At 37.8% G+C, this 20581-nt stretch overlaps 4 protein-coding genes across 11 annotated transcripts in view; 2 read left to right on the forward strand and 2 right to left on the reverse strand.

Moving 5' to 3' along the window:
* The window catches only part of LOC143358814 (uncharacterized), a 49707-nt gene extending 36309 nt beyond the window's left edge, over nt 1-13398 (forward strand). Inside the window, exon 3 of the mRNA XM_076796289.1 lies at nt 13149-13398. The gene's annotated coding sequence lies outside the window, so the exon portion shown is untranslated. The remainder of the gene's footprint in view (nt 1-13148) is intronic.
* Nucleotides 4583-11734, reverse strand: Coro (protein coronin). Of its 8 annotated transcripts, XM_076797162.1 has the most exons (7): nt 10156-10429; nt 9898-10039; nt 8355-8560; nt 7751-8232; nt 6109-6487; nt 5593-5829; nt 4583-5499 (listed from the first exon to the last, which is right to left on the reverse strand). In XM_076797162.1, exons 3-7 carry the CDS (start codon nt 8550-8552, stop codon nt 5320-5322), a joined length of 1476 nt encoding a protein of 491 aa, XP_076653277.1. In that variant the 5' UTR covers nt 8553-8560; nt 9898-10039; nt 10156-10429; the 3' UTR covers nt 4583-5319. The 8 variants fall into 8 exon arrangements, with proteins under 8 accessions (XP_076653277.1, XP_076653275.1, XP_076653283.1 ...); XM_076797160.1 differs by lacking the exons at nt 9898-10039; nt 10156-10429 and adding an exon at nt 11589-11734; XM_076797168.1 differs by lacking the exons at nt 9898-10039; nt 10156-10429 and adding an exon at nt 11404-11582.
* Nucleotides 13399-13438: 40 nt separating the features above from the next.
* Nucleotides 13439-17298, forward strand: LOC143359282 (uncharacterized). The gene is made up of 5 exons (XM_076797158.1): nt 13439-13807; nt 14226-14606; nt 14683-14961; nt 15033-15526; nt 15609-17298. Exons 1-5 carry the CDS (start codon nt 13637-13639, stop codon nt 15760-15762), a joined length of 1479 nt encoding a protein of 492 aa, XP_076653273.1. The 5' UTR covers nt 13439-13636; the 3' UTR covers nt 15763-17298.
* On the reverse strand, nt 16958-19904 carry Tpr2 (Tetratricopeptide repeat protein 2). Its single transcript, XM_076797171.1, has 10 exons — nt 19647-19904; nt 19252-19340; nt 19055-19179; nt 18790-18978; nt 18583-18701; nt 18342-18495; nt 18115-18279; nt 17851-18016; nt 17608-17754; nt 16958-17524 (listed from the first exon to the last, which is right to left on the reverse strand). Exons 1-10 carry the CDS (start codon nt 19682-19684, stop codon nt 17325-17327), a joined length of 1392 nt encoding a protein of 463 aa, XP_076653286.1. The 5' UTR covers nt 19685-19904; the 3' UTR covers nt 16958-17324.
* Nucleotides 19905-20581: the final 677 nt, after the last annotated feature.

A 20581-nucleotide genomic window follows, 5' to 3' on the forward strand; every position in this document is an offset into this window, starting at 1 on the left:
GTCACGGAGATGATCGACAGCCCGTCATCCTCCAGGTCCGGAATCGGAGTCCCCCTCCCAGGCCGGGGCATGAGATCCCGGGGAACCGGAAGAAGCGGCGGTCCCATCACCAACGGCGTGGGTACCGCCGGGGCCGGCTGCCCCATAACCTGTGGTGGCACTGGTGCCACCACAGCTCCCCCCTCAACCACTTCCGGGTGTGGTACCCCCTCCTTACCCTCTATGTTTGTGTTTGAATATTCCATAGTTCGTCCCACGAGAATGGCGGGAAATGAGGTCCACCCGGGCAGAGCCCCCACTACCCGGGTAAGGCTATATACGCACTGGAGGCGCCAGGTATCCAGTGGTTGTTGGTGCGCTCGCGACTGGTGTACCCCACCAGCCACGCCCTGTTGCCAGGGCGTACCCTCCCACCGCGCACCGAAGCTTAGGGTTGGGGATTTTTATAGAGGTTATCATCCTCGCGGCCCGGCCGGTTAAGGCAAGACCACCGTTCCGGTAAAACATGACCACCGGTTTACGGCAAGGGCCCTGCGGCGACCTCCCCGGTCGTTATCGCAGGACCCATTCCGCGGTTTTTCATCCCTCCGTGTGAACCTTACCGGCAAGGGAGGCCCTGCCAGGATCCGAAGATCCCGCCGGCATCGCCTCACACATCATTGGGACTACTTCCCGCGGAATACCCCTCGCTCCGTTAGCAACACACAACTATGTGTGTTCCCAGGGACCACCACGAGGAGGTGGAGCGTAGAGGATTTTAGGGATATGACCGCCACCACTGTGGCATACCTAGTAGTGGATCCGAGTCACCACTACTAAGCCCATATCCCCTCGGTCCCCGAGCTTGCACCCCCTGGGTAGAACCAGGAGAGTATGTTCATTTTGATGTAGAGTTGGAAATAGTTAAACAGTTATCTCAATGTTCTCTAATAACACTGTCCAACACCAAAAAAATTTTGCAATACCTGTTGGGTGATTCTTATAGACTTTGTCATCCTAAAACCGAATCTGAAAGTAGAATTGCTCCATCACGCAACGTTTTCGAAAAATTTTGGTTTTTGTAAAAATGCCCGATTTTGATACGAAACGACGTGTTACGCAAAAACTAAATACGCGAGAAAGTTCAAATTTGAGTCAAGAGATAGAGGGGACTCTCCTCTACATATTCATATAGTCAATTATATTTTTATGTACTTCCTAATAGTTGTAAATGTTTGTTGAAGTTTGAAAATGTGCCGACGCGGGTACTTTGTACGCTCTATTTTTGTATTTATGTGAAAAATCCTTTATCTAGCAGGAATTTACTATACAGGAATGCATTCTACAGACATTTCTGGTAAAGAAACCATTCACGAAAAGTATTTGGTTCCCTTAATGTACGAGAAGGATCAGAAAATGTTAATTGACAGCGTGTGCGCGACGCGTTCGCGCCAGACGGCCATTGCAGCCTTTTCGCGACTCGCCAGGGCCGTCGCTATGCGTAGTCGACGTTGGTACCACTCAAGTATGTCTTTGCTTACTATGCTTAATTAAATACATTTTTTTTTTGTCTTTTTGGGTGCCAATCATTACAAAAGATTATAAAAATACGAGTTATATTCACATTTCATTGTGGAAATGCTTAATAAAGAAAATTGAATACAAAAACTTACCTATTTCTGATGTAAACAAATTAAAAATGTTTCCGCCTTGCTTGACGTTTGTTCCTGGTATCCCGATTTTCAATAATAAGTGTCCAGCAGTAATCAGCAAGCATCCGCACATAAGTCTTTTCCTTTGTAACGTTTTTCCACTGTTGAAATATCTTGATGAAAGATTAATGCTGGAATTGTATTCCTTGTTTTGATTTTAAAATAATTTCGTCATGAATATAAATAAAACAGTCCGGCTGATTTATACACTTCCGCGAGATTTTATCGATTTAATATAGAGCGATCTATGTCTTAATTATGTACTTAGATCAATAAAATCGATAAAAATAGTCCCATTTACATAGTGTTTGGACTTATTTTAATCGGAAGAATCTTGAATGTCCATTGGTATTACAATTATAAAGATAAGACAACAATTACTGAAAATAAAATTGCTGCGGTCAATTTTCTTTATTAAGCATTTCCACAATGAAATGTGAATATAACTCGTATTTTTATAATCTTTTGTAATGATTGGCACCCAAAAAGACAAAAAAAAATGTATTTAATTAAGCATAGTAAGCAAAGACATACTTGAGTGGTACCAACGTCGACTACGCATAGCGACGGCCCTGGCGAGTCGCGAAAAGGCTGCAATGGCCGTCTGGCGCGAACGCGTCGCGCACACGCTGTCAATTAACATTTTCTGATCCTTCTCGTACATTAAGGGAACCAAATACTTTTCGTGAATGGTTTCATTACCAGAAATGTCTGTAGAATGCATTCCTGTATAGTAAATTCCTGCTAGATAAAGGATTTTTCACATAAATACAAAAATAGAGCGTACAAAGTAACCGCGTCGGCACATTTTCAAACTTTAACAACCATTTACAACTATTAGGAAGTACATAAAAATATAATTGACTATATGAATATGTAGAGGAGAGTCCCCTCTATCTCTTGACTCAAATTTGAACTTTCTCGCGTATTTAGTTTTTGCGTAACACGTCGTTTCGTATCAAAATCGGGCATTTTTACAAAAACCAAAATTTTTCGAAAACGTTGCGTGATGAAGCAATTCTACTTTCAGATTCGGTTTTAGGATGACAAAGTGTATAAGAATCACCCAACAGGTATTGCAAAACTCGAAACAAGTTTAATTTTGTTGGACAGTGTAATTCCTGGAGAGTTGCAATTATATTTTCATGTGGATGGATGTAGTTTAGATAGTTCCAATACAATTCAAATTTGTCCTATTTAAGTCAGAATTGTAAATATCTTAAATAGTAAACCCATTGTAGTAGGGATTTATAAAGGCACTCAAAAAACCGAGGATTGTAACAATTATCTTCAAAAATTTGTCTGTGACATAAACTTGATAATCTCAAATGGAGGCATTACGTTCCACGAGAAAAAATTCCAGTCGTATTAAGGTGTTTTATTGCTGATGCACCAGCGAATCGTCGATGGATGAAGAAGACGGTAACATATTGGGAATGTCCCAGTAGGTTATCGCTGTGCTGGTTCATTTTGAAACAGTATAGTTTATTCCAAGTTGCACATTGTACATTACATATTTCTCGTGTTATGATAAATTGTATTGTTATTATATATAGATACGCATGGAAAACAAATAACTTTATGTTATAATCAATAATATCTTCCGTGCAGTATTGTATAGTATTATTTTAGTACTCTAGACTTTATATAGTACTCACAAATATTTTTAATTATTTCAGATACCTATTTTTCCAAGAATGCTTTACTACCAGGATTACCACCGTAAGTAATTTGGAACAAATGTCAAAACAGTATTATTTTGAGTTGATTAATGAATTGAAAGTGAGTATATACATTATTCTAGAATTTAAAAAAATTTTTCTTCGAAATATATCTATTGTACAATGAGAACAGAACATATATTGCGTCCTAATGTAAGGCCCTTTTTGTTTGTAGGAAGGAGAAACTACCCAGTAAGCAAAATGCTTTGAATCTGCCACTAAAATTTGACACGGAAGTGCCATCTATCTGCCGCCGCATTACCATATGTATTCCAGTAGAAAATCTGCTACGCCATATTCGTGCCAAACTTTCGCTTCGATCAGCCTTCGTTATAGAGGGCAGGTCCGTCGCAATAAGAAAGGGGTAACCTTGTTCTGAAAGTAAATATCGGGAAAAATCGGAATAAACGACGACAGGGAAAATTGAATTTACAAACGTATTTATTTTTATTTTACATATATTTGTATTATATAAATTTATTTGTTTCATATTTATAATCTTAAGAAAGAAAACGAATAGACAATAAAATTTTAAAAAATGAACTGTACAAGTTAATACACGAAGGAAATAAAAATGATATAAAATTCAATTATCATAACAAAACTGTTATAAAATAAAAAATAAATATTCAAATCTTAAAATAATGGAAATAAAACCCTCGAATGGAAAATAAGGTATGGGGGCGCTTAAGAAGAGTTTAATTAATTTATAATACATAATATAGGTCATTAGGCATGGGCAGCACGGACAGCACACCACTCTTTTGCAAATGACCGGTCGTGGTAGGTAAGACAGACTACAAATTTTTCTCAGAAAATAAACAACAAAAAGAAGTGAATATTGAAAAATGTATTATACGCATATTTTAGGAAAAGTCGTGAAGTTTAAAGGCGATTCAATTACGTTGTATATAGGAAATTCTAATCGAAATTTTAAAAACGGTCATTTGACCGGTCGCGGTAGGCATAGTGTTAAAATATTAACAATAACTTACCCAAAACTCGTAGGACACTCGTCTCATCTCGGAAAAGTTGTTCCGCTACTTTCCCGCCAATATCATTTCCTTACTACCTACCTTTTCCTCATAATATAAATACGTTACTGTTTTGGGCGCGTATGCGCGAGAAAACGCGAACCATATCTCATTACTGAGTACAGACCCTTGAACGGAGCTCCAACATTTTATTGAATATTAACATTTATGTAAACATAAACGTCATAGATACGTATATTATATTATATTAATGTTATAACTATTTATACAAGAAAATAGAGATTTATTTTCAATCAGTTATATATTATGTATTCACATTTTTTGTACAAAATGTATTCTTTTCACAATGTTGAAAAACAAGTTAGTTAAATATAATTAATACCATACATATTGTTATTGTTAAATAGCAATCTTTGTTTATTACTTTGTGAATCGCATAATTTATATACAAAACAAAATTATGCGTCCTTCCAGAAGATATTACGTTGTGTACACACTGACGCTATACTACGATAAAAGTAATTATTCGTTATATTACAGCGGTATGTCTGTACAAATTAGGCACTCGTTTATCCTCATAGAGAAATATACATAGAAGTCTCGAGTACTGGATGTTACAACAGCCGATATCTTAATGCTAATAAACAAAGCACTGTCACGTGTTAGATACAGACTAATAGAAATAGAAGATGTAAAACATGGTACAAATGCAAGCGATGTATGATGAATGGATGTACAATAAATAGCAAAGATCGTTCCAAAGAATCAAGACACACGATGTAGCTAGAACCTACTATTTACACAAATTGTTATATCAAAATATATGATAGTTTTTTTTTTTGTTTTTATTACATAATTAGTTATCTTTTCGTAATATTTGTCGTTTGTGAGCTCAAAAATAGTTTTAAAAAGTTAAACCTCGTCGGATGCAAGCACCTCGGTCGTGGCAGGCGAAGCAGCCTTTTCTTTTCTTTCTTCTTCTTTCATTTGAAGAGCAACAGCTGACTCGAGTACACGTATCCTTCCCTCGTGCTTCACGATCACCGCTTTCAATTTTCTTATTTCTTCGGTGAATTCTTTCAGCAACTCCTCCTATCGAAGAAACGTCGTAATAGCGTCGTTTAAGAGAGTTCAAAAGAGCAGCGATTTTAAGTACACACAAGTATTCAAGTTTCAAATACGTACCGTAATTCCTGCAGATTGCGTAACATTTTGTGCATTAGACGCAACTTTCGCTCCTTTGCCGAGTATGTTCGATTTCTTATTCACTTTAAGGTCGTTCTTGGCTACCGTTGGTTGATAGCCGTCTCGCATTGAAATTAATATAGGGTCTGCGTCTGTTCCGCTTGCCCATTCCTCCGCGGAAATCGCAGCCGTGTCGCCAGAAGTATCTGGATACAAATCTTCTTGGAATAGGTCAGACTAAAAATTGATGAAAATTAACATCGATCGATAATTAACATTTCCAAATGTTGGCGTTGACTAACGTACCGGTAGCTACGTAATAGAAAAATACTAGTATCGGTAATCATAATAATTTACCAGATTTAATGAAACGAAAACTGAAGAGTGACTACGATATCTTTTACTATTTTATACTTTTATAAAAATTTTATATCTTTTACTTTTATAATTAATATGATTCGTATATGAGTCAGCCAGTAATCAACGCGTTAATATTAGTATTTGTTTGAACTCTACCCTTCTCGGTACTGTCATAGAGATGACCTGGCAGAAGCCCGAGTTGTTGAGCCGGTAGAATCTAGTTATTTCACAGCTCTTAACATCACAGCCTCGTTTTGGCATCATTCCTATGCCCCTTTGTGGATCAGGGGTTTGAAACGTATTGATATAATGAACGAAAGGAGGTTCGGGAGTAATTTCAAAATAGCGAATCACAGAATCCCCTTTCCCGCACAAATACACCAGATTCGTGTCGGGATCGTATAAAGGGAACATCACTCCGTTGCTCGTATCCAATTCTACCATAACTATGGGTTCGCCTAACATATCGGGGGCACGCAACGAATACTGCCTCTCGGACATTTTGCTGAAACCTGTAGTAAAAATCAAGCCTCCCCTGAAAAAATAGTAAATCTTACGTGGATACGAAGCTTCCTTCGAATCGGATATACATATGTAGGTACTACCGATACTCTTAAAACATACACTCGTACATACTATACAAACGTCCTACAACTTATTTCTAAGTATGGTATGCTTACACTATTGTAATCCTTCGTATAATATCGTTTTCCGAGTTCTCTCAAGTTAATCATCAAAACCGAATAACATCCACCTTGTTACAACTTCTAGGCTGGTATTAAATACACACATGTAGACAGTATAAAGTAACACGAAGAAAATACAGTGATGAGTAAGAAAAACTTGTTCGTTTGTTGTTTGTCTCAAGGTCATTGTAAATCATATTTCAATGAAAAATGTCAGTGTACCGGCTGGACACTGTGCCCGTAAATCGTATTATTCCAAATACAGAAAATCACATCTCGTTGTTACGATACGTTTCGTATTAGTGCAGTTACATCACTGTTCATCGTATTTATTACACATGTTCATTGATCGACATGTACAAGATGTTATGCTTTAAGGTAATAACTTGAGATACGATACTTACTGTAACTTTTTATGAAGATGCTACACAGTGGACATCTTGATATTTGTATTTATTAAGCTGACATCCTCCCGATGTTGTATTTTCAATCTTGCGGTATTCCATTAAAAAATACCACACCTCGCACTACACAAATTGGAAAGACCATGTGATAATAAAAAATAAAGGTATCCTTAACACGCGAGTGAGAGTATATCGTTTATAGGATCTTTATGAATGCTTCTTCTAGAAAATATAGATTACTTGTACGCTTCTAATTCTAATAAATATATATCGATAGAAATATCATTCTTCTACTTTAATTCCTTGAATTGAATTCTGATACGCTTATCGTGTAAAAAGGCGGATGTATACTGTTTGATGATTATTCAATGTGAAAGAGGTATGTTGATAGTGTATCGCATAGTAGAAATAGTTGTTATCGCTAGAAAGATGCCAATAAAAATATTTCTCCATAATCGATTCGAATCATAGAGAAATATTAATCATGTATGTATGTGCAACTCTGTAAAGGTACCAATCGCGCACCTGTGAAATAGACGCATCAAATAGTTTTGTATACAATTTTCACAGCTGCTCGCACCAATTAGTAGCATCTAGTGGTAAACTTAATTCTTTTTTAATGTAACAAAAAACAAAAAAAACATTTGCCAATTGGTATAAGCAAGCTAAGATTAGTTAATCATGCTTGGAAATATTGTTCGTACGCACCTGAGAAAGATAGCACGGGTAGCTTTGCTGCCTTCGTGCGCGATAGCCTCTTCTAATATTTCTCCTGAGCGTGGATCCAAAATCCGAATCTTTTTATCTTTGCATGTAGTTACCAATCTGGATCCATCCCAATTCCAACATGCCGAATAGATCATGTCCGGGTGACAATCTATTTGTACTATTGCTTCTCCAGTACCGACATTCCAAATTAAAACAAGATTGTCAGACCCGGCTGTGAGCAACACGTTAGAGGCGGTCGGATGCCATAGGACAAGACCTACTCTACGTTGATGCAATTGAAGGTCTACCACCGAGTCTGTTAACGTCCTGGAAATCCCGCCGTCAGGTATTTGCCATACTTTGACAACGCAATCTTCCGAGCCTGATGCTATGACGTTGTCGTTGTGAGGACACCACGCAATATCTAGCACCGGACCTTTGTGTCCACCTACCAGGGGATAATCTGCTGGTATTCGACCGATCTATAATAAATTCAACATTAAATTCAATTTCTCCTATACCGACGAAATAACTTTTCTCGATTAAGTAGCAATTTGTCAGACCGTTAGATTCAATGGTTGACAAAGACAGGGATGAAACTTGCCTTATTATGGGGCAGAACTATGAAAGCGCCACCACCCGCGGACTCCACAATGATGGCCAGAAACTTTGGGTTCACAGCACAAAAGGTCGAGTCCCAGGAGGACTTGGATACTCTTATGTTGTCATAGCATTGTTCGCGTTTCAAAGGTGTCCCGTACACGTGGCGGAACTTGCTGCTACGCACAACACGGAAAGACATATCTGCACCTATTTTCGTTCGACGAAACGAATTCGAACGAACAAACAAACAGAAAAGAGGAATAAGGAATCAGAGTGACAGAGATTAACCTAACGAGAGCAGAAGGGGGTTCCTTCGTGTACCTTGCTTAGCCGGTTATTAAAGCGATAAATATTTTGTTTAATAAATTATTATTCTTATTGTTGTTGGTGTTGTTGTTATTATTATTATTATTATTATTATTATTATTATTATTATTATTATTATTATTATTATTACGTGCCCACTGTCGGCGTGGGTGTCGCGTGGACCATCCCCGTTTTATAAATAGATTCCCCACCCTCGGCGTTGAAACGAGCGCGACTCGGAATAAGAATATTTTCGAATCCCGAGACTTTTACGGATTTACAGAGTTTAACTTTTGTCCGGTTTCGAAGCGTACTAATTCTATACTACAGTGTTGCCAATTATCTCGAATATCACCGGAAAATCTCGTATAAGCCATACTTGGCGAATCGAGAAATAGATCGGATCCACCCGAAAATAAACCAGCCGCGGCTTTTATATGACGATGATTCACACCACCTCGATCGTTATAGCGTTCCTGAATTTGCATTACTGGCTTTCAAAATAGCGTTAACGTCGTTCCGTGATTTTCGCATCGAATCCGATTCACGAGTGAATTTGACGATACGTATTTGACGGATACGGATGTATACGTATTCCGATATTATTGTGATATGGGTATATTTTGCTGGACTATTCGGCCAGAATTATCCGTACATCGAGGTCGTTCCGTGTCGATTGAAAGGCGGTTTCGGTTAGGGGGCGTATCGAAATTTTAATCGCTTTACCGAAGAACGCGTTTATAGGTCAACCGCATTCAATTTAATATCTTTCACGGAGAAATTCATTCGAGTTGATGCCCCGTACTCGAACGGATGAAAGCGTACGCGCGTGTACGTCGAGAAAATCACCGAACATATATCTCTAAGTACACTTACCACCAATACCACCATCCCCCCCGACACGATTTCCTTATTTCGGATGGACGCGCCGAGAAGAATAATTGAATCTCACCGATGAATGATTTTTAAATAAGGAACGCAGTTATTCGACGTATGAATCACACGCTTCTTTAGAAAGCTGAGTAACGGAATAAGTTCTGCCGTCCCGTTCTGCTACCGTCGACAGATTGACGCTGACTGTTATCATTTTGTGCTAACTGTATCTAATCTACTAAACCGCATTTATGTCAATGCTGTTCACTATTCTTTTCATAAAGTTCCCGATGTTTCCCGATTCGTGACTCATATTGCAGAAAATCTTTTTAACTCGGTTTTTTCCTTTTTCGATAAAAACGTACATGTAATCTAATGGAATGGATAGCACTCGGCAGGGTATACACACGTTCGATTGACCAGCGTGTAACATCGAATACGCCGAAATAATTGAACGGAATTGAAAATATGTAAATTCCGACAGACTCGGCGGTCTCGACGGGCAAGCTCGTGATAAAAAAGATGATAACTACCTAATTCTTCGAAATTGATTTCTATTGACATAGAAGAAAGTTCGACAACGAGAAAATTATGAAATTTAGACATTTTAATCGGGAAATCACCTTTCGATTCGTCAGTTGTGCCACGAGATATACCACACTTCGAATGCAGGATGCATACGCGCACAGAAAAATGTTTTTAAACGTATGCACGGATGTATGGCTCACGATCGAACATTACACCAGCGTACTGTTGATAAGAATGCAAGGCTGCATCCGTGACTACGTGAATACTTTTGAAAGCCAGCACTTCGGAATTTCAACGTTCCCGCCGCGCCGGCGAGTAATACAGAATTTCTTCCCGAGTGTCGCACTTTGCGACCTCTCTGCCGTCGCATTTTCCATCCCCACCCCATCGCCGCTCGGCCCACTGCGCAACCAATCGTACGCAGCTCTTTCAGAAGGAAAGAGCGAGGAGCAACGATGATAAAACATACCTGCTTACAGATGTTAGAAGATACAGACGTATTTAGATACAAAGCAAGTGAACACATAGACTGTAGATAATAAGTAGACAAAAATTGGTGACAATAATTATGGACTGTAACAGATTCAATCATGATCTTCCATACAATCTATTTCAAATCACAGAAAGTACGTTTCAACACAGCCAACATTTGTTGTCAACCAAATATTATTTCTTAATACTTATTTCTGGCAAATATAAATGTATAAATTCGCATTGTTCAATAAGATAACAAAGTAGATAAATGCAATCCGCGCAATTGCGGGAAGTAGAGTATACATATACGTGTATACTCATGAAAGGTTCAAATAAACTCGGCCGAAGTTCGTAGGTATGTTTTTTAAAATACTTCTGAGTAGTTCGAATCTATCTCCCCTAGAATGCTTCTGAGTATCACGGTTTTACTATCCAACGATAGAGATTCGAATGTATACTTCTAATAGGTATATACTTTACATTATCCCATTTCTACAGCAATGTTTCTTTTCGCTGCCTGTTTTTCTCTTGCGGCACAAGGGGGGCAGTTTTGAAACGGAGTCGACGCGTGACGGCCAATTAATTTGCAAAGAAAATCTTTCCCCGACCTCCCCGGTGTCGCGTTGCGCCTCCCACGGTCGCAAGACGTTCGAGAGGCAAAACCGTAACATTTCGCGTCGTAATTCAACCGACGATCACATAGCGGCGCTATCGACATGAACTGGCTGGATCATTTGAGAGCACCTTATTTGGAAGCACCTGCTCCCGCGAATACCTACCCCCCCGAAGCTACCGATTTTCTCACGTTATTATCACTTCCAACATGTTCTCTACCTGTAGAACGATCCTAACTATCGATCGCACTTCACCTTTCTCGTCTTATTCCTGTATTTATTCCCTGAACACTTTGCACGCACAAGACGGAATTGTTGCATACGCCACGAGCGGAATCGAATGGAATCATTCGATGAATATTAAGTACGGGGAATACGCGCGTGTTTGTCGGAAGATTTTTCTTTTTCGTGTAGAGCACACTCGGCCGAATGTATCTTACCGATCGAATTTTTTCCCGATGACAGACGATGCACGCTTTTGGAAAAGAAGTCTCCCTCCTCCCCCCCCCCCCGGGTCTCATGCGTTTACGCGAATGATAGGTGCGCGCGCTTCTTATACGCAACATGGCGTCCCACTCGAGGAACATTCGAATGCACTCGAGTTTCCCGTAATTCTAATTCGTTCGATCTTGCATAAATCGAACGACTCATCTTATCGAAAGATCTTATATCATATCTATCGAAACGACAACTACATCAAGTAAATAACATTAATTAGATACACAACGAGACATAATCAATTTAAAGCATCGGAAACGATATGCCTACTTACATACAGGGTGTTTCGAAATAAATATCCAGTTGTAATATAAACTGTAGCTTTTGTAGCAAGTATAGATACTAGCACACGTAGGTGCGAAAGAAATACAAGATGCGTGTTCTTTCGTAGATTTCGTGGATTCAATTATTGGGATTTTTAAGTTGAATTTTTGTAGCACAGCTTCGCGGTATATCGGATAGGTAGCTATAGTCAGCTATATATAGGAGTATACAGGGTGCCCCACATAAATGGGAACACCCAAATATCTTTCGTATTTACGGTCCTATCAGAAAACTTCAGAGGACAAAGTGATACTATTGCAGGGGGCAATATAATGGTGAAGAAGAAAATTTTTTATGTCGTGTTTTTTAATGAAATTTCAAGGTCACCGATGTTTTTTTAAATGGAATAGTATATTTTTTTTTACGATAGCATGATAGACAATAAAAAACTGAATTTACTGGATACCACCTTTTTGACTTTGAAATGTCCTTGCGTAAGAATAATCATGTTGAAGCGGATGAAATGTGGAAGTTTAAAACTTACGTGTTTCAGCAAGATTGCGCGTTGTTTACGTCGGGTTGACCTTTACATATCATAATAAATGTTCGAAATGTTGACCATCCTCATTTATGCAATGTTGCAATCTTTTAATAAATGATCTGTAGGCATTGTCGATTTCCTGAGACGTAATTGAAGCACATGCTGCAGTAATCCTTTGCCGCATATCCTCTGGCGTTGTGGGTTTATCTTTGTACACAATATATTTTATCTTGCCCCATAGATAAAAATCGAATGGTGTCAGATCCGGAGAACGGGCTGGCCATGGAATTGGTCCTCGTCGCCCAATCCAGCGTCCAGGATATTTCGTATTTAGCACCGTTCTAGCAACTTTAGAATAATGCGCTGAACAACCATCATGTTGAAACCACATGCGCTCCCGATCGAATAACGTAATTTCTTCTAAAAGGCCCGACAAATCCTGGCGTAAAAATGTAGCATACTTTATACCAGTAAGAGTTCCTTGTATAAAGTACGGACCTACTATTTTACTGCATAAAATTCCGCACCATACGTTAACGGTTCACGGTCTTACGCTGTTTACTATAAAAAATATTTCGAACATTTATTATGATATGTAAAGGTCAACCCGACGTAAACAACGCGCAATCTTTGCTGTTTTAAACTTCCACATTTCAGCCGCTTCAACATAATTATTCTGGCTCAAGATCATTTCAAGGTCAAAAAGGTGGTATCCACTAAATTCAGTTTTTTATTGTCTATCATGCTATCATAAAAAAAATATACTATTCCATTTAAAAAACATCGGTGACCTTGAAATTTCATTAAAAAACACGACATAAAAAATTTTCTTCTTCACCATTATATTGCCCCCTGCAATAGTATCACTTTGTCCTCTGAAGTTTTCTGATAGGACCGTAAATACGAAAGATATTTGGGTGTTCCCATTTATGTGGGACACCCTGTATGTAGGTGTATATATAGGAGTTGTATATTCGATAAACATGTATGCAACGTGTCGTACGGACGTCGTACGTCGTACGAATGCACGCACGCACCACTTACCTCTACCTTTCTATCATTCGTGACGATATTCCTGAAAGTTGCATACGGTTATATGCATGCTTTGTTGTCGTGGGCAATGTTATGTCTAGATGATAAGACAGTGAATTTACTATTACTTTAATACACGCTAGCTGAAAAGAAATGGGTAATCAAGTGGCACGTGCTGGACACGCATCCTCCAAGAAAACTGAATCCGTTGTACATACCGGCGACACCACCACCAATGCAGCTAATCTTTCGAAAAGTTCTTCGGGAACCGAATTAGAAAATCATTCGCACATGCAATTCTTTCCGATCGAGAATCTGGCGAAGGTATGAGGATGTTGCCGTATAACTGCACAGTCCTATCATGCTTATTAGATTGTTGCGAGAGAAGATCGATTCTTTATGACTCATGCAGGGATCCATCAGTTATTGTGCAAAGAACCTTCGCGTTTCGAACAATTTCAACTCTCTCGTTCTAGTTCGAATGAATGATTTGCAGGTCGTTTGTCGACATTCATTCTTGGAAATGTCATCGTATATTGACTGTAATGTACATAACCTATAATCGTGTTCCTGATGTAATAGATTCTTTACACACATTGTTACTGTGTTGCAAGCATTACACACAATACTATATACATATTATATAGTCCCTATGTAATACATAGCTATTAATGGCTTTGTAATGTTAATACAAACAACGAATCTTAACACGCATCTGAAACTGTATATGTATATTTTCCAGACTTTATCTCATTTGACGCACGACGAGGAACGTGTAAGTGGCATTACCAAATCTGTATTTCAACGATACCTTTTCCCTAATTATCCAGAGTTAGGTGAAAATTTATTCAATTATTTGCACCATGCTGCCAACATTAGCACCGCTCACATGAGCGCAAATTCTTTTAAACAACAAGCTGAGAAGTTTCTTTCTGTGATGAACGACCAAACTGTATTAGAAAATTATGTAAAAATGTACTCTAATCTGAAAGGAGATGGAAACGTTACTCCTGAAGGTTTAAAAGGTTTATTAAATATTTCCTATAAGATTGCCATGGACAGCAGCGCGACTCCTGCTTGCATTTTTGCAGAGCAAATAATGAATACGGTTGTTGTCTCCTGTGTTAGTATACTAACCTACTTATTAAAACATCATTTCCGAGCTTGTATAGTTCCATATTACATAATGTACATTACAGTTTCATGGCAAATATATTTTGTCTGTGAGTTATGTGAGTAACTGGATCGGACAACACTGTCCACGTATAATACATGGTCCTCATCATTATGTAGTACACGTATTGACAACTGCATATCGAAGCGGCGCAGTTCTGTTGTCCAAAGAGCAACCGCAACCGCATTTGGAGATACCAACACCCATATTGGAACAACCAGATTCTATAGATTTCCCACAAGTTTTACTACCTGTGAGCTATGTATGGTTGCTATCGAGTACACTACCGGAATGTTATCTCCAGGTAAATCTCTGATCGTGGTCACTTCACTTTTAACATGTCGTTAAATAGTAACATAATGAATGTGTGTCTAGGCAGAGGAGTCTCCGAAGGATATTCCTCATGCTCTGATAGCAAAAAGATTAGGCAGTGTGTGCCCAAAACATTGGACGTTGCTGTATAATAGCTCAGAGCATGGCACAGGAGCAAACCGTTTTCTGCATCATGTGTTAGGATACAGAGGTCCTACCTTGTTGTTTATAAGAGCCCATAGTCCAGACAAGGATACGGTACGTCCTACATACTGCATATGCACTTCTGTAGAATGGCGCGAGAGTCACCTCTACTGGGGTGACGAGAATTCCGTGGGCATCGAGTTGTTCCCATCTTACAGAGTTATAGAGAAGGGAGCTAAAGTATTGTACTTAAATACTAACATCAGGGGTTATCCTCACGGACTACGTTTCGGCAGTAATCCGCGTTCACCGTATATCAGCATAGACGAATCGTTTCAGTCAGTTAGTATCGCAGGTGCGCCTTATCCACTTGCCAGCTTGGAAGTTTGGGGCTGTGGACATACGCAATTGAGGTAACTAAAACGTTTTGTTAAAATGTTAAAATCATTTAAATTAAGTCTACCTTGGTGGTAAGCTAATACGTATGTGATTTAGGGAGCGTCAATTAGAAATAAAAAAGTGGCAAGTGAAGGAAGCCGAGAAACAAAGGATTGTCAAGTTGAGTGCCAGCGATTGGATAGATCATCCTGATCGCTACCTGCTGGAATTGGCTGGTAGAGCATCTTATAATAACGAAACGAATAAATAATCGTAATGGAACGGATTACGATAGCGTAAAATTAATTCCGGAGATAATAGTAAATTGTTTGTATATATGTATATATTACTAAACATACTATTGTATCAATACGTGGTACTTATGTCGTATGGGTAAGATTGCGGACATTATGTTTGATCTTGAGAAATATTTTATTTTAAACGTATGTACTTATATACGAATGCGCAACGAGTGCAAGTTTATATTTTGCAATTTTGCTTGAATTATGTTACACGATTTTACGCATCTTGATTTTTTCGAACGTCAACGTACTCGTGATAGAAACACTCGATGCGTCGTGTTGCATCGCGTCGATAACCGGAAGAGATATTTTATTAACTTATTATTTTATCGAATGATGACTTGAAGTTCAAGTCCAAGTACTTACTGAAAAGACCTAAATGCAGTATATTTTAATTGTATTTGAAAATCATATTTTTATGCTCAATAACATTAGGTAGTTGTAAAAGATACACGAGTGAAATACTTGAACGATTACAAACGAAAGTAGGATGCCATTTTGTACGACGATGATTTAATATTTACGACAGATGCACACAAACGAAAAAGTACGAGGCAATCGAACGGTTTGTTAACGTTCAGCGTGTTTTCGAGTGAACGAACTGTCGTTGGACTGAAATTTAAATATACTCGCTGGAGTAAGATCTCAGCGAATATGTAGGTGCTGTTACATATTTCCATGTGTCTTTGCAAATATGTACATTTCGGCTACTGCGTGCCTTACGTCTCCGTGTTGTTCAACACAATTTCGAAGAATGTGCATAATATCTACGTATTTGCATATTCTTACATTGTTCAAGTTGCAAAGATTACCGCATGCCTTATGTACATACTGCTATAAACAACATAAATAAGAGTCGTCAAATGTTAGTATTGATACGCGCCTAAACGAACGTTGAAACTATTATTAATACGTTTTCGAATCTTGTTATTTGTGCTCTTGATATTGGTTTTATCTTTTATAAAATTACCATAACTTATGCTAAACGCAAGATTTGTATTTTCATAGACAATAGAAATATGAAAAGATCTCGATTTTATTTTGATGAATAAGCATCGTGAAAATGTTGCTCTTCAAGTTGGAGAAACGAATAAGATACTTAACAAATGATTTCCTTATTCTTCTAGATATCCCATTACGATAACTATACACACAACAAAGGTATACTTAATTAAATAATATATTCTATCATTATACTTTCCAAACATCGTATTTTTATATTATTCCTAATCGTCTATCACATTCTTTGATTCAATAGAGTACCGCGAATATGATTCAGTACTTTTTCTTTTTTAAGAATTCATTGTATCTTAACGTAACGATCGGTCTACTTTTCCAATGTGGAAAAATAGAGGGACAGTGACGTCCTATGTAAGGATGAGCACGATTATTGAAATAATCAAAGAGTCTGGTTATACTACTCCCAGTATCACCAAATACTCTATCAAAACCAACGTTTATAAAAAGATACACAAATCGTATCGAATAAAATACTGTGTAAAATATGCAACGCACTTAAAATTTATTAAGATCACCAAAATGGTGCATCTTGGTATCTGAAAACCATAGTGTCGTTATCTTTGTCATATCGATTATATTCATTTATATCATGCTCATTGTCGTAGCGCGATCGCTTCTTAGGATCAGATAGAATTCCATAGGCTTCTCCAACTTCTTTGAACATCTTCTCTTGTTCTTTCCTTTCACCCTCCGTTGCATTCACGTGTCGATCTACGAAACGATATTATCAGAAAAATATCTACTTGGCGATTTAAATGCATTAAAGGGCTAAACAGTTACTTCCGTAAACATACCTGGGTGATGCACCATTACTCTTTTCCTATATGCTTTCTTAATGTCATCGGTCGACGCGGTTTTATTGATACCTAAAATCTTATAATAGTCTTTCCTCTTCGCCCTGTTCAACGCAAATTGCGCTTCCATGAGTAACCGTTTGTGTTCTGTAATATAAATCGATATTAAAGGTAACTCTGTACGATGTGAACAATGAAATCATTTTTATAAAGTAATAGAATCTTCATAATCTTTTTTTATACCTCGGGTGTTGCACATTCTGCATACTTTCTCAAGATCATGAACGGCTTTTTCGAAATCTGAGAGTGTCATGTACGCCGATGCTCTCCTTAAAAGAGCTTTCAAGTAATTTTCATCTAATTTCAATGCTTCCGTACATTCTGCAACCGTTTCTTGTAAAAGGCCACACTAGAACACGTTCAATTGAATTACGATTAACGATTTTTCCTGAAAAATTTGCCATTGGCAAAAAAGAAAGATACAAGTAAAAGAGAATTACCACACACCTTCGCGGCAGCTGTTGCTTTATTGAAATGAAGTTTCGCATTCATTACAATATTCTTGGGATCTATAATCAATGCTTCCGTGTACAACTCGTATGCCGTTCGAAATTGATTGTTTTTATACGCTGTGTTTCCTTCTTCTTTTTTTTTCTTTAGGTTTTTAGCTCGCTATAAAATTGCACAACAATATAGAGACTACTGTAAATATTTTTGATCCCACTGGTCTCTACCTTGTATATCTCCATTGCCTTGGTATGATCCGGTGCCAATCTAAGCACTTGTTGAAAATGCGCGAACGCTTTCTCGATGTTCCCCAGATAATACAAACACATAGCGCGGACGTATATAGCATCCAGATTTTGTTTGTCGATGTGTAGAATATTACTGAAACGGAAAATAATGCGCAAATGACACGCGACAACATATTAGTGATATATGTGTACAAAAATAGTAGTATGTAACAATAAGTACTTTGCGATTTCCTGTGCTTCTTGGTATCTTCCCAGAAATACTAAACACTCTGCTTTCATCAATTTGAACCTTGGACAATAAGTAGCGACATCGCAGCAACGATCCATACAATACACAACCTTTGAAAAATGCGAAAGATTAATTATTTGCCGTGTCCATAGCAATGTTGCACATGTATTTCATTTTATATAAGAAGTAATTTCTCACCTTACGAAAATCCTTTATGGCATATGCAACATCTCCTTCCTTAATATAATTTTTTACATGTGTCAAGTAGTTCGATACCATAGGTATCGCCGAATTGTTTGGATCCAATAGTTTTAATACAGCTATAGTATGCTCAGCTTCGCCAAGCGATCCTAAGATTAAATGGCATCTCGCGATTCTAACATAACTCTGTAAAAGTAATTACATGAAATGTGTATTTGTTTGCTTTGTACATATCGTGTATTGGACGCATTATACAACATACTTTGTAAAACCTGGGATTCAACTGAAGACACTTTTTCGAGTCTTTCAGAGCATCGGAATATTTGTGAATCATTATGTAACAAGCAGCTCTATTTCCATAATGACGAAATTCGTTTGGGCATAACTCTACAAAGGTAATCGAGCCACCAATTAATTAACTATTGCCATAATAGATTTCAAATCAGAGAGAATGCTCACCAATGAGATCATTGTATTCTTTTAATGCTTCTCTGTACTCTTTTGCTAAATAAAACTTTTTGGCAGCTTCGTTTTTCTGTTCCACCAACCTGAAATTAAATCTTGACAATATACAATATCGAGATACGTTTCAACAGCAAATTGAATACTCAATGTACGATTAGTGTTAGCGTTCGTTGTTTACGCTTTTCCTAAGTGTATATAAAAAAAAATGGCTCACTGCTTACAAGTCGACATAATACTTTTTCAAGGAATCTTAGAATTTCATTTGTGAAATGTGTCGTGTCATTGCGAGACTATGGTTCGATCGTATTAAAGAATTCAAGTACTATTAGTATGCACTGAAGCGTTGAATGAAATATCTTGTTGTATACTCGTACAATTCATGTACTTACTCCTCGGCAGGTTTTTCCACGTTCAAGTTACTAGCCATTTTTGTTTATCGAGTTAGCGTCAATGTGTGTAAACCGTTTTCGGTTTAATGTCGCAATTACGATCTCGTTGAAATCGAACGCACGAAGTTTGAAGCGTTCCGCTGCCCTCCGTGCGAGTGCGAGAGTTCCTTCGCCTTCGCCTTCGCCCTGCTTTACTTCTTCAACAGTGCCAATCGAAGGGCCTGGTTTGTAATAATGATCTTGGGCTTGGGATCCTCGCCAATCACTGATATATATATACTATAGTATATGTATCAGTGTCGCCAATCCTCGCTTGTCCATGCGTTCCGAAACGCATTTCAACCAATCTATTCAAGATTCATTGCACGTATTTCATATACTCTTATAACTGCTTATATATATTATAGAATACATACATTGCAATCGGATTAACGTAAACGAAAAATACAAGAAAGAATTCCAAAAATTCAGATTGAGCAAGTATAGCAACTAATAATGTATAGCATCTATATATATTACTCAGCAAGTCGTTACCATTGAATTATACTTACGTAAAATAAGTGGCAAAAGTTCAATGTGTTCAATCGAGAAAGTAAGAAATCTTGAAATCGATTGAAATTCTAGTAATCAGACTAGTGATGGGCACCATCGACTAAAAACTATCGACTAAATCGATAGTAGCCAACTACTATTTTCAGTCAACTGTTTTACACGTCGCCATCTTGAAATTTCAAATGTCAGTGTCACACGATGAAACAAAAAGGTTAGAAATACATGATTATGACAGGACGTGCAAATATGCAAGTAATGAAATATGTAATAGATATTTCAATACTTTAATTCATATTAGATGTTAAAATCTTATTGCTATTTATGCGATATAAACTATATATGTGATATACGTAGGCATAGACTATAGCCCGCAATCTAGACGT

Source organism: Halictus rubicundus, chromosome 11 (assembly GCF_050948215.1).
Source record: "Halictus rubicundus isolate RS-2024b chromosome 11, iyHalRubi1_principal, whole genome shotgun sequence".
NCBI classification, from domain to species: domain Eukaryota; kingdom Metazoa; phylum Arthropoda; class Insecta; order Hymenoptera; family Halictidae; genus Halictus; species Halictus rubicundus.

Excerpts from the sequence above, each read along its gene's own strand:
- Coro (XM_076797160.1), bottom strand. The coding sequence starts at position 8,552 with ATGTCTTTCCGTGTTGTGCGTAGCAGCAAGTTCCGCCACGTGTACGGG. Across the intron at positions 8,233-8,354 it reads TAGTTCTGCCCCATAATAAG|ATCGGTCGAATACCAGCAGA; the intron begins GCAAGTTTCATC and ends AATTTATTATAG. Across the intron at positions 6,488-7,750 it reads ACCCGTGCTATCTTTCTCAG|GGGAGGCTTGATTTTTACTA; the intron begins GTGCGTACGAAC and ends CTATTTTTTCAG.
- LOC143359282 (XM_076797158.1), top strand. The coding sequence starts at position 13,637 with ATGGGTAATCAAGTGGCACGTGCTGGACACGCATCCTCCAAGAAAACT. Across the intron at positions 13,808-14,225 it reads CGATCGAGAATCTGGCGAAG|ACTTTATCTCATTTGACGCA; the intron begins GTATGAGGATGT and ends TATATTTTCCAG. Across the intron at positions 15,527-15,608 it reads TGTGGACATACGCAATTGAG|GGAGCGTCAATTAGAAATAA; the intron begins GTAACTAAAACG and ends TATGTGATTTAG.
- Tpr2 (XM_076797171.1), bottom strand. The coding sequence starts at position 19,684 with ATGGCTAGTAACTTGAACGTGGAAAAACCTGCCGAGGA. Across the intron at positions 19,341-19,646 it reads GTGGAAAAACCTGCCGAGGA|GTTGGTGGAACAGAAAAACG; the intron begins GTAAGTACATGA and ends ATTTAATTTCAG. Across the intron at positions 18,496-18,582 it reads GAAGCACAGGAAATCGCAAA|TAATATTCTACACATCGACA; the intron begins GTACTTATTGTT and ends TTTCCGTTTCAG.